At 36.3% G+C, this 17,528-nt stretch overlaps 1 protein-coding gene across 1 annotated transcript; it reads right to left on the bottom strand.

Annotated features, from left to right (window-relative positions):
• Positions 1–9,191: 9,191 nt before the first annotated feature.
• On the bottom strand, positions 9,192–15,262 carry LOC127869966 (WD repeat-containing protein 37-like). The gene is made up of 5 exons (XM_052412624.1): positions 15,015–15,262; positions 13,189–13,335; positions 11,550–11,684; positions 10,226–10,340; positions 9,192–9,776 (listed from the first exon to the last, which is right to left on the bottom strand). The coding sequence occupies exons 1-5, from the start codon at positions 15,260–15,262 to the stop codon at positions 9,654–9,656; spliced, it is 768 nt and encodes a 255-aa protein (XP_052268584.1). The 3' UTR covers positions 9,192–9,653.
• Between the last annotated feature and the right edge of the window lie 2,266 nt (positions 15,263–17,528).

Raw genomic sequence — 17,528 nt, forward strand, 5'->3', positions numbered from 1 at the left:
GTTTATATGGTTTTCTGCCCTGCAAACTTGTCTCTTCTTGGTCTATTGTATAATATACAAACACAGATTATATAATAATGGATTTTGATACCACAAAACTGCGAATCTGTGTTGAAAAGTCTACAAATGCAAATGCTGTATGTAGTTGCAAAATGATCGTCTTTCACTTGATGATTTGGGCAAGTTGTTGAAAGAAGCCAATCAAACCCTCACACAAGCAAAAGAGGCCGGAGAACATTTTTCTGAAGAGGCTGTAAGGACCCTGAAAGAAGGTTTGAATACCCTAGAGGCTAAAATACTGGCTGGAGAACAACGCCTTAAAAACAAGGCACAGGCTGGAGAACAAAGCATTGAAAACAAAACACAGGCTGGAGAGAAAATTATTGAAAACAAGACACAAGAAAGCATCATACGCATAAATCAAGCAGCGAATGAAAAGGAGCTAGACGAATACGAGCAAGGCGTAGCAGGTTTGTAATTTAAACAAGTTTTATTTGACAAAATATATATAACCTTCGTTATTTCCAATTTGCACACTTGAATAAGCATGAATTACCAAACAGACAAACATTAGCAGTCAAACGTTTGAACTTGGGTTAATAAACCATCCTCATATAACTAGAGATGGGTCACTTGGATTCATAGTGGATCTGTCTGTCATATGGCCAGTCTGTCCTTCATTCTGTCCGTCAGTCTTTAAAACTACCATGGAATAGGCTTTTCATTAAGTTGATCTCCTTTGATAATTGCCTTCACGATATACTTTCAGAACGGAGTGCATAAAACCAGCGAAATGAGCGTTTTATGGGTATGTGTATCTGTATTTCTTCGAAAAAGTACATGTATTCGAATAATGCATATATGTTCACAAATAAATTCAGCTGGGTACATTTTTATGCGGATTAGAACGTTTTTAATTAGAAATTAAAACTGCATGATACATTTTCGATACACGCCTTCTGTCGGCTTCCAACTCAATAATAGAAATAAATACGTACTACATTTTAGAAGTGTATTATAATAATTTACACTACAGCAAATCGGTAGGGATCATGCTATAAGCGGTACTTAATGTGAAATAACTTAAAAAATACTTTTCTACTAGTTCTTTTTTGCGCACGAAAGAACAAACTAGATTTGGGATTCCAAAGAAGTTTTTTACTAAACATTTATAAAAGGAGACAAATTTATTCAACAATTGTAATAACTATTATCTTATATTTGAAAATACAATATCGTATTATTCATAGACATGCACCTTTTATGCGGTGTTTTCTTTAAAAAAAAAATAGCATATGGTTACTGCATAGAAACATGCAGGTTATTTGTTTTTATTAAGAAGTATTACTATTTCATATCTTCTAAAGCGATTGGTGAACCATTACCGTGATACCGTTTGCTACGTGCCTCTGTCTACTTTGGATCCTAGTCTTGATAAGCACGTACAAGACGTCTATGCCACCCAAAAAATACACAAGATGAAGATTGAGAATGATGGGAGACGCACAAAACAAGAACAAATATTAACATACAGAGATTGCTTTTATAGAGGCGATCATTTATCTAGACGTGCATATTTACAAGGCGAGCCACGCAGCGGCAAGACAAGTTTTGCTGCCAAGTTAGTTCACGGCTGGTGTAACGTGCATGAGCCCTCGACGGAATCAAAAGAACAAACGGCGTTTGGTGATGTTGATACCCTTCATGAATTCAAGTTTCTCTTTTTCATTTCGTTGCGCGATTCGAGAGATCAGACACATGTATCACATATGATACAAACTCAGCTCATCTACAAAATCTTCGCGTCAGACGAATGGGAGACTGCGAACAACCTTGTTTTAAAAATAATGAAAAATATGATGTATCTCCTCGTTTAAGACGGTCTTGACGAGTGGTCTGGTAAAGAAGCTCTGCCATCTATGGATGGAATTCCTAAGGATCATTGCATTGTGCTAACAACTTCTCGACCATGGAGACTCGCGGACGAACGTATCAAGAATTCTCAAATAGACATATTGTTGGAAGTCTACGGAATAATCGATTCCTATGGATTCAGTAAAAGGATACTACGACATCTTCTCGATGACACAAAGGATCTTAACGAAACTGTGGAGAAGTTTCAGAAATTTCTATGGAGTCGTGATCTTAATTCGATATCATCTTCGCCCATGCTGCACACGCGTGTCCTATGTACATGGGTAGATGATATGGCTGAGAGTCTTACCAGATCGTCAAGGTGTGAATTGTACACCACCCTGCTTGAAAACTTATGTAAAAAAGCAAACCCACAAATGAGTTATTTCAATCAATACTACCCATCACCAGTAAACTGCTTTTCTCGCACGAAGTATGTTAAACCAAATATGGAACATATAGATGTTATAGCCAAAGCTGCGTTTTCATTTTTGTTTTCAAATGAAAAAGAAGCATCACTAGTGTTCAGCGACATTAATCTTTCGGCTCATTTGTCTGAAAGTACAAAGCAGTTCGCACTACATTCAGGATTAATATACAAAAGAACAAGTAAAAAATGTTATGATAATACAAGCTCGTTTGTCCACAAGACTGTTCAAGAGTTCTTTGCTGTCCTACACATCTCCAACAATACAGACGTTATTGATAATGTTATTTGAGAATATCTTAAAAGTAAAAGGGATTCTGAACTGGATATTTCTCAAGTTCTCATATTCCTTTGTGGCTTCAATATCTTGGCAGCTTATAAACTATCTGCACTGATGAATCAGGTCAACGATGTTCCTCATGGGTTTGATCACTATCAGGTCAACAATGTTAATCTTGTATTCCAAAGCGTCATCCTCTCAGGTTATAGGGAGGCTGTGGCAAACAAGAACACTCCAATAGACCTTCATCTTAGTCACTTTGACATTTTGGATGATAATGATGAATATTTGATCAATATCTTCGCACTGAACGCTCCACGGGCTCGATCTTTAAATGTTTTATTTATATATGTAACAATACGTTCACATGACGCGTCGTCTTCTCTTTGTCAGGTACCCGCTTCATTACCTGCAAGTTATTATGCCGACCCCTTTAGGAGAGCAAATCAGAAAGAAGTCAGATCGTCTGCGTCTTGTTTGGAGTTAGACTTATCAGCCTGTCACAACTTGGAACAGTTGCAGCTCAATTTGTATGTATCCGTGCTACCAAATGCACTTGCGAGCTTGAAGAAGTTGAAATATCTAACAATGGGTTTGAATTGTAAATGTGAAGCGCTTGACATGTCACATTATGAACACATAGAACATTTGGAGCTCCATGGTAATATAACCGTGCTACCAAATACACTTGCAGGTTTGAAGAAGTTGAAATATCTAACAATGAATATGGGTTGTAAATGTGAAGCGCTTGACATGTCACATTATGAACACATAGAATCAATTGATCTCGGAGAAGGAGTAACTTTACTACCACATTCTATTACTAATTATAAGAATCTGACATGTATTAAAATATGCACAGCTTATAAAGAACTCGATTTGTCAATGTTTGAAAACTTAAATTCAATAACAATCAGCAAACAAGTGCAAGTGTTACCGAATCAACTAATCATTCATAACAATCAAAAACTTAAGTTAATTGGTTTGCATGAATTTGATTTCAACAGATGTGACAAGAAAGACATTCATACATGGTGTCTACTGAACGGTGCTGATCCAGTACTGTGTGCAGACTATACTCCAGTACTGCCCTCCATAGAACAAATTGAACTGTTTAAAGTAACGTGTTCCTCCACCTGGCTGCGCAGTCTGCTCACCACACTGTTTACACTCGATCATCGTGTGAAGTGTGATCTGTCCGCATGTGACATAACTTCACTCAAAATCAGCAAGTCACCTTTTACAGACGCAAGAATAACAACGGATTTAAACAATACGTGTACATTCAATCCGTCTGTCGATAGCCCTAGTCTATGGGAGACTCTGCTCGGTCTGAGTGTCAAGAATCTGAGTATTTCGTGTCGGGATTATTTGTCTTATAGATTGAAAATTATCAATCATGTATCGTCATTGTCACGGTCACTAGCAACCCTCTCACAGCTGGACACGCTTAGAATGAATTTAAGTGCATATATCGACCTACAGCTTCCTCTGTCATTGAATCATGTGACTGTCTGTTTTGATACATTGCATCCATCAGAACTTCGCCAGCTGGTGAACAAGCTGTCTGCACGGACTCACTCACTTGCGTGTAGAGTGGAATTCGTTTGTGGTCATTTCAAGGACACAAATGTGAAACATATAATTCCATCAGAGGAATACATACCTATCCAACAAGAACTCGAAACTATGCAGCATGTTGATGTGGAACGTTTTCGAATATATGACTGGGCACCTTCCACCGATAAATGGTCTGAACGTGACAGTGTTGTTGATGGTGATCTTGTTGATGAGATTGTTGATAATGAATTTTGTAAAGCCTTTCTTAAACGACTTAATTTTTATGACATGACCCACAACAGTAAGGTTGACGGCTTCAGTCGCATATCAATGCGACTTAAGATTAAGATCCAACCTTGACCTAGTAAAGTGTTACATGTGGCAAGACATTAATATTTACATGTTCTTATGTAAGTGATACATGTGCAAGACAATAATATTTATTCATTGTGCAAATTGTAATCATATTTTTTTTAAGTTTGGTTTTTAATGTCTGATACAAATAAAATTATTGCAAATGTTTTAAATGTTTGTTGTGTCTCTAACGATGATTTTCTGAGATTGATAATACCAATAAGAACAGAAGAATACTGATGGCAAATGATAAATAAGTTTGTGCAAATGATATTGCAACAATAACGAATACGGCAACAGTGACAATGTTGCTGATGTTGAAGCTGCTGCATGTGATGGTGATGATGTTTATTATGATAATACTGACGCAAATGTGTTTTGTATTATGATGATATTGAATAAAGCTAATGTCTGCCCTGTAAACCTCAACCTGATGCCTGATAACCATCCTTATGTCTGGTAAGTCTGGCCCAACTGCTGTTGGCCACCGATTAAGTACGTATTTAGTAAACATCCGTCTGTCGCCACTTCCTGTTCTCAAACCACCACCGTACGTTGTCCGTACGTTGTCCTCTTTTCTGTAGCTGTCATCACCAGCGTTACCCATGCTTTGCAAACCAAAGGTATCGAACATATGTAAAGTTATCAGTAACCAAATTAAAATACAGTGACAAAAAGAAGGAACTAGTATTTTGTCTGATTAATGGTTCCAATGTACTCTGTCAACGCCCACTAAAACTTTGTCAAAACCTTCCAATAGATAGCACACGCCAACTACTGGTGCTAACTTTGTTTGTTAAGCATTAACTATTATTATATCCGTATAGTTGCAACAATAATTATTAAATGCTTAGTAATTTTGTTTTAATTCTATGAAAGCATTATTGCTATCATCATTTTGTCAAAACATACAAATCACAAGAAAATACGTGTTGTTTACTGTACATGCTAAGTTGAATTTAATCAAGTGAGTAACATAGTGTTGAAAACTTCAACTCATGTTTACCAATTGCTAGCATCTAATTTGATTGCAATTTTGAGTTTCTTTGGGAAACAAAAAAATATCCAACATTTAAGGAATATGTTTCCTTAGATATTGGCACACCAGCTATCGCCAGCAGTTGTCACTTAATGAACCTCTTTCTGGGAAAACTGGGCTAAATGCATGTACTCAAAGTGTTGTCCGAGGTAAGCATGTGCAGTCCGAACAGGCTAATTAGGGACAACACGTTCTGCTTCTATGAAATTGTGTATGCTCCCGGATCGGATGATCGGGGTATATTCTTTTTGGCCTGTCTGTGTGTCATTGTGTGTGTGTTTGTCCAAAAACTTTAACCTTGGTCATAACTTTTCCAATATTAAAGATAGCAACTGGATACTTTGCATGCATGTGTATCTCATGGAGCTGTACATTTTGAGTGGTGAAAGGTCAAGGTCATCCATCAAGGTAAAATATACTGCTTCAAAGCGGTGCAGTAGGGGGCATTGTGTTTCACAAACACAGCTCTTGTTCGTTTGAAGAAAGTCTCTTCTTAACAAAAATCAAGTTTAGGCGGAAAGTGTCGTCCCTGATAAGCCTGTGTGGACTGTACAAACTAATCAGAGAAGACATTTTACGCAAATGCATTTGACCCTATATTCACAGAACAAGGCTCAAATTCGCATTCACTGCCACGATTTTAAACCGGTTTAACGCACTTTTATCGATCAGAAGACATCACCTCTGCAAAATAGAATGCCATCGTCGCAAAGCAATTCGTTTTAAATATGTTTCTTTCTTGAAAATGTTGGAAAATAATCATATTAATCCATGAGATTCGGTTCTGATATGAATTAGATGCAATTTGCATGAAAACAAAAACACTTGTGTTCAAAGAATCATTTATTGACTTTACATATATATTCATACATTGAAAGCATTACAAGTATTATCAGAGATAACATACGTCTCTGGTTTTGTAAACAACAAACAGGTAAAATTGATTAACAGAAAGCAAATAAAACATTAAGCGTAATACATCTATTAATCATGTCTAAATGCATGATCTTTTTAAAGTATATTAAATACACTTACATACATTTCCCAGACGGGAAAATACTCGCAAATGAAATTCATAACTGTTTATATTAGCATCAATGATTTACAATAAATATGGATGCAATAATTATTTCTTTATCTTTGGCAGGAGTCGGCACTTATCTGGCATAAGCATGGAATGAATAAAACAAACAATTTAAATTGCGACACCACTGGAAACTAATACAACAAGCAACATATTGCACAAATATAGAGTATTTAAACAAAACCCCGGTCAGATTAAGTACAGCCAAAAGATGACCATGTTTACCTAGCAGAAAAATTTGGACACCTTAGTTAGTATTCGCAGTTGTTTGGATTGGCTTTTTTCATAAATCAACATAATGAATAAAATAGGACATTGCCAAACAATAATGGGATAGTGATTGACTACAGATTTATTTGCTAGGCATTATGGCACTGAAACCTGAACCACTCGCCAAGGCTCACGTGTTTGATCCCCATTGTGGGGGCGTTCTTTAGATCTCTTTCAAAGACAACATGTACTGGTTATACCCAGGAAACATACTCGACAGCGTTTCAATAAGCCTTAGGCTTTCAATGCAATCCAGCTTAAATAAATAAGTTTGAACTAAGACAGGTGGTTTAGTTGTTCTAAGCCTTGCTAAATATATTCAATCAGTATTTTCTATGTATTAATCATGCAGTACTTGAATATATTTGTGCATGAAATGTTGTTCTTTGCATTTAATATATTCATTTTTCTGACATGCGCAATACATTTTTCAAATAAACTTATAACATAATTATTGACAATTCAATGTAACATCAACCAACATAACTTATTAACACCTATTTATATTTATACATTTTATACAACCAAATACCTATAACATAAACAAAATAAATTGAGAAAAAACAATAATATTTTCTAGATCTACCTCGAATTTGGTGACAAGCAATGACAGAAAACAAATCCTTTCATAGTTTGGTATTGAAAACACACTCTTCCATGTAAGCATGGAACAAGTGCCGTTTGTAAGACATGCATGCCCCCCATATGGGCTGTCCGTTGTAGTGGCAGCCATTGTGTCAATACGTTTTTTGTCACTGTGACCTTGACATTTGACCTAGTGACCTGAAAATCAATCGGATTCATCTGCGAGTCGTGATCAATGTACCTATGAAGTGTCATGATCCTAGGCAAAAGTGTTCTTGAGTTATCATCCAGAAACTATTTTACTGTTTCGGATCACCTTGACCTTTGACCTAGTGACCTGAAAATCGATATGGGTCATCTGCGAGTCATGATCAATGTACCTATGAAGTTTCATGGTCCTAGGCGCAAGCGTTCTTGAGTTATCATCCGGAAACCATTTAACTATTTCAGGTCATCATGACATAGACCTTTGACCTAGTGACCTCAAAATCAATAGGGGTCATCTGCGAGTCATGATCAATCTACCCATGAAGTTTCATAATCCTAGGCATATGTGTCCTTGTGTTATCATCCGGAAACCATTTTACTTTTTCGGGTCACCGTGACCTTTGACCTACTGACCTCAAAATCAATAGGGGTCATCTGCGAGTCATGATCTATCTACCTATGAAGTTTCATGATCCTAGGCGTATGGGTTCTTGAGTTATCATCCGGAAACCATTGTACTATTTCGGGTCACCGTGACCTTGACCTTTGACCCAGTGACCTCAAAATCAATAGGGGTCATCTGAAAGTCATGAACAATATACCTATGAAGTTTCATGATCCTAGGCATATGCGTTCTTGAGTTATCATCCGGAAATCATTTTACAATTTCGGGTCACCATGACCTTGACCTTTGACCTAGTGACCTCAAAAACAATAGGGGTCATCTGCGAGACATGATCTATCTACCTATGAAGTTTCATGATCCTAGGCCTAAGCGTTCTTGAATTATCATCCAGAAACCACCTGGTGGTCGGACCGACAGACCGACAGACATGTGCAAAGCAATATACCCTCTCTTCTTCGAAGGGGGGCGTAATAAAATGTATTTAGAACAAGAACAATTTAATTTTTCCAGATAATATGAGCCTTCTTAAGGGAACATTGGGCTTAACGCATGTGTCGCCTCAGAGCTGTAACAATTCACCCATCATTCGATTCGATTCGATTCGATTTCGATACGAAATGGTCCGATTCGATTATTTTCGATTCGACTCAAATTTGCTGTTTATTTTGCAAACTATTTCACGTTTGGTTTGTCCAGAGCATGAATTATTATGTTTGGTATTTGTTATTAACTTATTATGTTGTACATTGTAAGTGTTTATTTTTTTAAACAAATATAAAAACGCAACATTGTTTTATAAGTAACAAATTTGTTGAAAACTTCCTGTTGAGTTGTTCTTAAATAACATAGAATGCTAAATGTATCACGTGTTTAACAGAAGAAAAAAACATGTAAGTAAATAAACAACTTCCAGTTGACTTCTTAACAGAATGCACACAATTAAGTAAACAAACCATGTGGGTAACTTACGTCAACAAAACACGTTTTGCAAGTTGCCTTTGCATCAGAACCTTCGCGAAACACGTAATGTTCCCATACTTTTGATTTCAATATTGACGTGTGTCTCGGCGTGGTTGAAGAAGCCATTTTACCGGTTGATGTAATGCTCAGCATGTTATTCATTCATGTATTGGATGACATATTGGCTAATGACCAATCACAGGCGTATTACAAATGACAAGAACGTTTAGACGACGGATTTGGAAAGTAAGGTTTAAAATGCGGATCAATCAGGATTGCAGTGAATCGAATCGAAATTGGCCGTATTGGTATCGAAATTGAATCGGCGGCATTTAATCGGTTTTTCGATGCATCGAACCGAATCGTTACAGCTCTACAGATAAGCCTGAGAAATCTGCACAGGCTTATCAGAGACAACACTTTCCACTTGTTTGTATTTTTTCGTTTGAAGAAAGCATCTCTTTAGCAAAAATCCAGTTTAGGCGGAGAGTGCTGTCGCATGCATTGAGCCCAGTTGTCCATGAACGAGGCTCATGTTTCTTCAGAACGATCCATGACTGACTCTTTTCATTCCTTGATCTGGACATTGATGCTCCAACCTAGGACCTGTCTGTCGAAGCCGCACGAGAAAAGGTTACACACCGGATTGTCCTCGGCCCAGGCTACACTGCACACCATTTTTGAGTGGCCCTGCAAAAGAGCCATGGCTTTTATGAGAATTCAAAGGTAGTTATTTGCTGCTATCCTATTTCTAAAGCCTCACAACCAAAACTTCAAATAAAGTAAATGTTATCATTTATCACTCTAAATGGATATTCAACATACCAAAATAGTAACAATAAACGTGCATCAAATTGGTAGAATAATAATTATTGAGTAATTATACCTGATATCCATGTTAAACGCCCTTTAAATATCTTAGCTGGGTGTGACTTTTAAATGAATATCTAAATGATCACATACATTTTGTTTGACATCACATTATAGTACTGATGATGATGATGATGACGATAACGACGACGATATGTGTAGTGTGGATGTTGGTGATGGTGGTGGTGATGATTATGATGATGATGACGATTATCATTTTACCATCAGTTACATGTAAGAATCCATTCTCTTTCCCAGTCACGACTTACAGTTCTGCTGCTACGCGGTAGTCTTCCAATTCTGTTTCCATTGATGTCAAAAAGCCGTATGTGTCTGTTATCGTGTGGGATGGCTATCATGTTCTGTGACTGTGAAAAACACAATCTGAAATGTTCCGACAAAACTCTGTACAGCCTGTACTTCAAATCTGTTCTTTTTAAATAAAATTATTTTATTACTGATTTTGTGTTTAACATTATCCATTCTGTTCTTAAGAGTAAAGGACATAAACTATTTATAGCCCGCCAAAATCAACAAGTTTTTTAAAAATAATTTGCAGGGCAAAGGTGTGCATTTTTTCAATGACTTTTACTGTATGTAACTTAAATGCACTGCCATCATTTTGACTGTTATGTCTGTAAATTCATTAATGTTAAAATAAATATTAGAGAGAAATCATCATTCTTTACAGTAATAAAGGTAGTAAACCCATTTACACAAATATGTAATGGTTTGTTGATTTTTTCACTTATTTATTTTTTAATTTTGCTGACATAGTTTCTTATGGATATCTTACTGATTAAAATACAAAACACCGCAATCATATGAGCCATATACCGGAATCAGATTTGGTGATCATAAATCATGAATTGTCTCCACACAGGATGCCGTTTAATGCCTCTGGAGCAAATAAAGGAAGTCCTCTAGTTTCATACACAGCACACAGTTAAGTATATATTCCATTCTCACCAAGCGCTTTTTAACATTAACTTAAAAGCATTTTTATATCTTCTACAAAATCTCAGTGATAATTTGTATTGTCAACTTTTTTCACATTATTAAGGGTTGTCTTTTCATTATATAAAGTAAACTTGTTGGACTAAGCATGCATATTCTGTTATTAACCATTAACTCAAATGCAAGCCAATACTGAAGATTTGTTTTCAATGTGGTATTTACGTACGGCCATTTTTCGGACATTTGATTTTGTGGTTTTGACAGGACTCGCAAAAAATCCACGAAAATTCGATTCTGAAAATTTCTATTGTTTTCCAGTAATTCCGCAATTAAATCTGTGTACTGAAAAGTAGCAAGTGGTCAATCAAGGCTCGTGCTGAGAAAACTGGGATATATCCATGTGCATTAAGTGTTGTCCCAAGCCTGTGTATACCACACAGGGTAATCTGTGACGACACTTTCCGCCTAAACTGTATTTTTGCTAAAAAGATACTTCCTTAAAACAAATCATACCAGAATAGCCAAAAGTGCCGTCCCTTATTAGCCTTTGCAGACTGTAAAGACTACTCTAGAACGATACTTTATGCACATAAATTAAGACCAACTATCGTGGTAAGAGGCTCAATTGACGCTAACCTGTTCACAGATGAGTCAGTACGGATGGTGGCTATGGGTGACCGCATGTTCTTCAGATCCAAGACTTTCACTGTACGATCATCGCTGCCTGAAACCACCTTCTCATTACCAGCAAAGGCTGCCGTTGTAACTGGTCTAGAATATCATACCAAATGGTGTTGATACTGGTTTAGAATAACATACCAAATGGTGTTGATACTGGTCTAGAATAACATTCCAAATGTTGTTGATACTGGTCTAGAATAACATACCAAATGTTGTTGATACTGGTCTAGAATAACAAATCAAATGTTGCTGTTACTGGTCAAGAATAGCAAATCAAATGTTGTTGATCAATATTTATTCTAAACATGTAAAGTTCTCCGAAATACAGTTATTATAGCGAAAATTCATCAGTCTAAGGCCCATAACTTCGCCAGAAATGCATGAACCGGAACGAAACTCACACTTCATCTGTAATTAGACACACATACCAAAAATCAGCTCAATATCTGTCAGGGTTACATAAACATCCTCCAAAAAAATGGAATGCCGAACAGGCGGACGGACAGTGCACTTGCTTTATGCCACCCGTACCAGGAGGTATAAAAATGTATATATTTTCACAGGTATCATTAAAGGATAATAAGGCCTATCAATTATCAGTCTATATTCAGCCTTTTGTCAAATATAGCCTATTAAATATTAGCCTATACTTAGCCTTGTTTTCATAGAGCAAGACTCAAATATAGCCTATCGAACATCAGCCTATATTCAGCCTTGTATTCATTGAGCGACGCTCTAATATACACTATCAAATATTAGTCTATATAATATAGCCTTTTTTCAAAGAGCCAGACTCTAATATAGCTTATCAAACATCAGCCTATATTTAGCCGTGTTTTCAAAAAGCCATGCTCTGATATAGCCTATCCAATATTAGCCTATATTTAGCATTGTTTTTACAGAGTGAGGCTCTAATATAGCCTATCAAATATAAGTCTATATTTAGCCTTGTTTTCATAGAGCGAGGTTCAAATATAGCCTATCAAATATCGAAATATCAGCCAATATTAAGTCTTGTTTTCATAGAGCCAGGCTCTAATATAGCCTATCAAATATTAGCCTATATTTAGCAATGTTTTTACAGAGTGAGGCTCTAATATAGCCTATCAAATATAAGCCTATATTTAGCCTTGTTTTCATAAAGCGAGGCTCAAATATAGCCTATCAAATATCGAAATATCAGCCAATATTTAGTCTTGTTTTCATAGAGCCAGGCTCAAATATAGCCTATCAAATATCGAAATATCAGCCTATATTAAGCCTTGTTTCCATAGAGTAAGGCTAAAAGATAGCCTATCAAATATCATCCTATATATTTAGAATTGTTTTCATCGAGCAAGGCTCTAATATAGCCTATCAACTACAAGCCTATATTCAGCATTGTTTTCATAAAGCGATGCTCAAATATAGCCTATTTACTATCAGCCTATATTAAGCCTTGTTTTCATAGAGCTAGGCTCAAATATAGCCTTTCAAATATCAGCCTATATTTAGCCTTGTTATTATTGAGTGAGGCTTAAATAAAGCCTATTAAATATAAACCAACATTTAGCCTTGTTTTGATAGAGAAAGGCTCTGATGTAGCAGCACCTACTGATTATGGCCCTGGAACACCGTGACAGGCATGTTAGGGTCCCTGAAGTCCCAAAGTCGGATGGTTGTATCCTTGGATGAGGTCACAACAAGGTCTTGACTAGGGTGAGCCCTTACGTCTGTCAGTTCCTGGTCGTGGCTGTGGGATCTGACAGCCAGAGTGCAGAAATATCCTTTGACGTATCATTTTAGTTAATGAAAAACAGTGTCTTTATGTTGCCAAATATTTGCTCATAATATTATTATAATTATTGTCTAAACCTTAGTTATATCAATTAATTACATAATGTTTTACTTTTACTGTGTTTTAATAGTGTAGCCGCTATTGTTTTATTGCTTAAGTTTCTTACAGCATTATTATCTATATCACACATATTTAGATCATTAATCCTTTAATTAATGCTGCATAATATTATCAATGCCTCTTATTTTTTATCAATTTTATGTACATATATATGTTTTGTGCAACGCCATTGACTATAATTATATAAATAGGCGTTCCATCAAATTAGCAAGTTTCAAGATACATTAAATAAGGTCTAAGATACACTAAATAAGGTCTATCACAATGAACGTTCCAATCCTGATCAGCAGACGATTTATTGAATAGAATAACTCAACCTTCAGGAGATAGTTGACGTATCATGATTGTAAACGCTCGTTGACAACATCCGCACATTGTTTATTTATCATTTAAAATGATGTTTTTACTAATTAATATCATAGTCACACGCTAACCACCTGTGTCCCGGATCAGTAGACGCTTTATTGAATGGAATAATCAACCTTCCGGAGATAGTTGATGTATCACGATTGTAAGCGCTCTTTGAATCATAGAGTCGGATCGCATAACTTCATCGTCGGAACCCACGGACTTCTGTCCGTTGTTATGACCTCTCGAAGCATTGCTATTTTTAGTAATCGTGGGCCTTTCTAACGCAATGGTAAATTCAAATGCATAAACTATTTTCTTTTTAAACATACAGGGTTTCTTCCATTATTATATGCAATTATAAAGTTTTTCAAACATAGATTTGTACTAACCGATGCTGCCCCTTTTACCGTTTTAAAAGACATCCTTTAAGAGGTTCAATCTAAAACAATATTCAGGTATATTCCTAATACAAGGCACTATTTTGTCAGGTATTTTCAAAGGCACATAGCTCAGGAATCGATGTATTATTATCTTGAACATGTACAAATCATCGTGATGAGAGATTTGGAGTTATTATTTAATTGTTAGATGAATATTTAAGTAGTTCGCTCTACAAAGGCAACATTTTCTGCGAACTGACATATTGAAAAATTTACCGATAAAGTGACTCCAAAATATACCACCTTCAAATATAATATCTATTTTTTCTAAGACATCATTATGCTATTATACAACCGCTGTAAATGACTGCGTGGCATTTATAGTTATAGGTTATTATACCACTTTCGTAAAACAAACAATATTATATATTGTATTAAATGTATCCTTTCTTTTTTTCAATCTTCTGTCTGTTTTATTAACATATTAAATACTATAAGAAAAACGCTGAAAAAACAAGTATGCCAACAAATGACGCCACTTAAACACAAATACTGCACGTGTTGAAACTAAGGTTCAAATATAAGTATGTGTATATCATTTAGTCCAAAACATAGTGAGAATTAAATTTAATTGCATATGCATAGTACGCAAATATGTGTATCATAGAATACATATAAAACCGAAACCAAGTTCGTATAAGAACTTAAGTATCGGCACTTTTTTATGTTTTTCAAAATTTCTCAGAAATATGCATTGCATTATTCAAGTCAATAAATGCAATGTACTCAAACGTCAGTGCGGTCAAAGTCCATGGGTCAGTGTCCATTCTTCCCATTCTCGCGGTTAGCGCCGAAAATGCCCCCGCGTCCTCCTCTTCCGCCTCGTCCCCCGCCTCCCCCTCCACCCGCAGCTCCAAACAAAAACACATCCTCTCCATCCTGGCCGTTTCTACCGTAGCTCCCTTCTTTGCCGCCGCTTCCGGCTCCCAACCCACCGACTCCACCACCACCACCGCCGCCTCCTCTTCCGTAGCCGCCATAACCGCCACCACCGCCGTTACCCATGCTCTGTGGACCAGCAGCACCCGATTGTATAAACGCTGGTTAAAGTTACCGCTCGGTAACATTCAAACCTTGGTAAGTTTGCGGTTATTCAGGTATAGTAACCTTCAAGGTAACTCGATTGTATAAACACGATATACCGCAAAGTAACCTAACTGCGCGTAGTGGAATTTAACCACCGGTAACTTTAAGGTTACAATATACTAAATCTTTAAAAACATGAACATCATTTATTTGAAGACACGGTTCTCTGTAGGGTCACTTGCCATGACTTTATTTTAGTATATTTCTGTGTGCATGTGGCAGGGAAAACATTGTTGTTTACTAGAAATTCACTCTTTTATCTGAAGATTGGAGACTACATAAGACTTTGACAGATGGCGGGAAACCCTCATGAACTGGATAGAAGCCGGTAAATAGATGGCCGTAGAACAGTGACTTTTGATTCGTGGCGAGTTCTTTCTTACATGTCGCGTGACCTATCTTTTTTATTGCTTAAATCAATTCGGCTTGGAATGCTCTTCGAGAAAAGGTATGGTTATGAGGGTCTCTATGCGCAAAAGTTTGACTTTATTTTTCGTTAAAGTTATTGCATTTACATTGAATTTGTGTAGGAAATCTTTTACTATATTGTAACCTTAACCAAAACATTCCCACAATGCATTTTCTAATGACGTGATATTCGCGCGAAGTGTCACGCTTATAAACAGCGACATGTATTTATTTTATCAAATTCATTTACAAATGAATTCACAATAAAATAAAGTGTAAATTTTAACTATGAGTTCATCAAAATGACCAGGGACAAATTGATAATGATGTCGGGATTTGCATCATTTAGCGGAATCCCTGGTGTTTGCAAACTGCAAGAGAGTGCTTACAAAGACGTCTATTCTTCTAGTTGTTCTAGATTTTATATAAAAATTATACATGGTCGTCGTAACATGCTACACTATTCTTCTAATTTGGCTTATGTTTACAATAAACTTACTTTCTTGTACAATAAGGGAATTTACCATAGACAAATAAAACATTGTTCAACTTTAAATTTATTTTTGTATGCAGAAAACTGCAAATGCAACCATGTTCACCAACGGCTATTATTTGTGTCGTGTTCTGAGAAAACTGGGCATAATGCATGTGCGTAAAGTGTCGTCCCTGATTAGCTTGATAAGTTTGCACAGGGTAATCAGGGACAACGCTTTCCGCCCAAAATTGATTTTTGCTAAGAATGGACTTCATTTTAACAAAAAATGTCATAAAAGCGGGAAATGTCGTCCCTGATTATCCTGTGCGAACTGCACAGGCTTATATGGGACGACACTTTAAGCACATGCATTATGCCCATTTTTCTCAGAACACGACACATTTGATAAACTGCTCCGGTTCATTTAAACAGCAGTAAAGTACAAAGAGTACATCTACGGGTGACGAAGAAGAAAGTTATTGAGTTCTCATTTGAATATAATGATATGATGGCATAAGATTCTTAATTTAACTATGCTAAAATAATTATCAAAGACCCAAGATGCAAACTCGTCAATTATTGAATTAAATTGATTATTTATTGATTTAAAAGGATTATTAAAGGTAAGGTACTAGTTCGAACGTGTTTTGTTTTTTGTTTGTACTTTTGTTGTTTCCTGTTCTCGGAGAAATGATTTATACATGGGCGCCATTGATGCATCGGATCACACACGGTATACCCATAACAGAATAAAAGAAACACGTTATGTGCGTCCTTAAATTTGTCGTCCGAAGTCGGAAATCGTATTGCCCTGTAAATTAAGTCAAATAAAATGTCAGTCGCTGCAATTTGTTGTTTACTCGTCGAAATTGTGAAGGTCGTCGATGGTTAGCTTTTATAATGTCGCGCATCGCGGCCATTTTGTGTGAGTTACCTCTCGGTTACTTGTACTTACCCACCTAGGGAAGCAGGGTATGTTTTAACTGGGTTTTAACCGATCGGTATAACTAACCAAATTTTATACAAACGCTTACCGACCAGTAACCAACATGTTACCGACTTTTAACCGCCGGTATGTGGTTAATCGCCGGTTTAACTGTTTATACAATCGGGTGCACAGATGTATTGAATATTAAGTTACAAAATAAATACAGTAGCACAAAAGAAGGAAATTTACTGTTCCGATAACTTCCCCGATTGAAACTTTGTCAAAACGTTTAAAAAACAGAATCTTCGTGTAATATTGATTTTATAAGTAAACTAAATAAATAAAAAAA

Source organism: Dreissena polymorpha, chromosome 2, assembly GCF_020536995.1.
Source record: "Dreissena polymorpha isolate Duluth1 chromosome 2, UMN_Dpol_1.0, whole genome shotgun sequence".
NCBI classification, from domain to species: Eukaryota; Metazoa; Mollusca; class Bivalvia; order Myida; family Dreissenidae; genus Dreissena; species Dreissena polymorpha.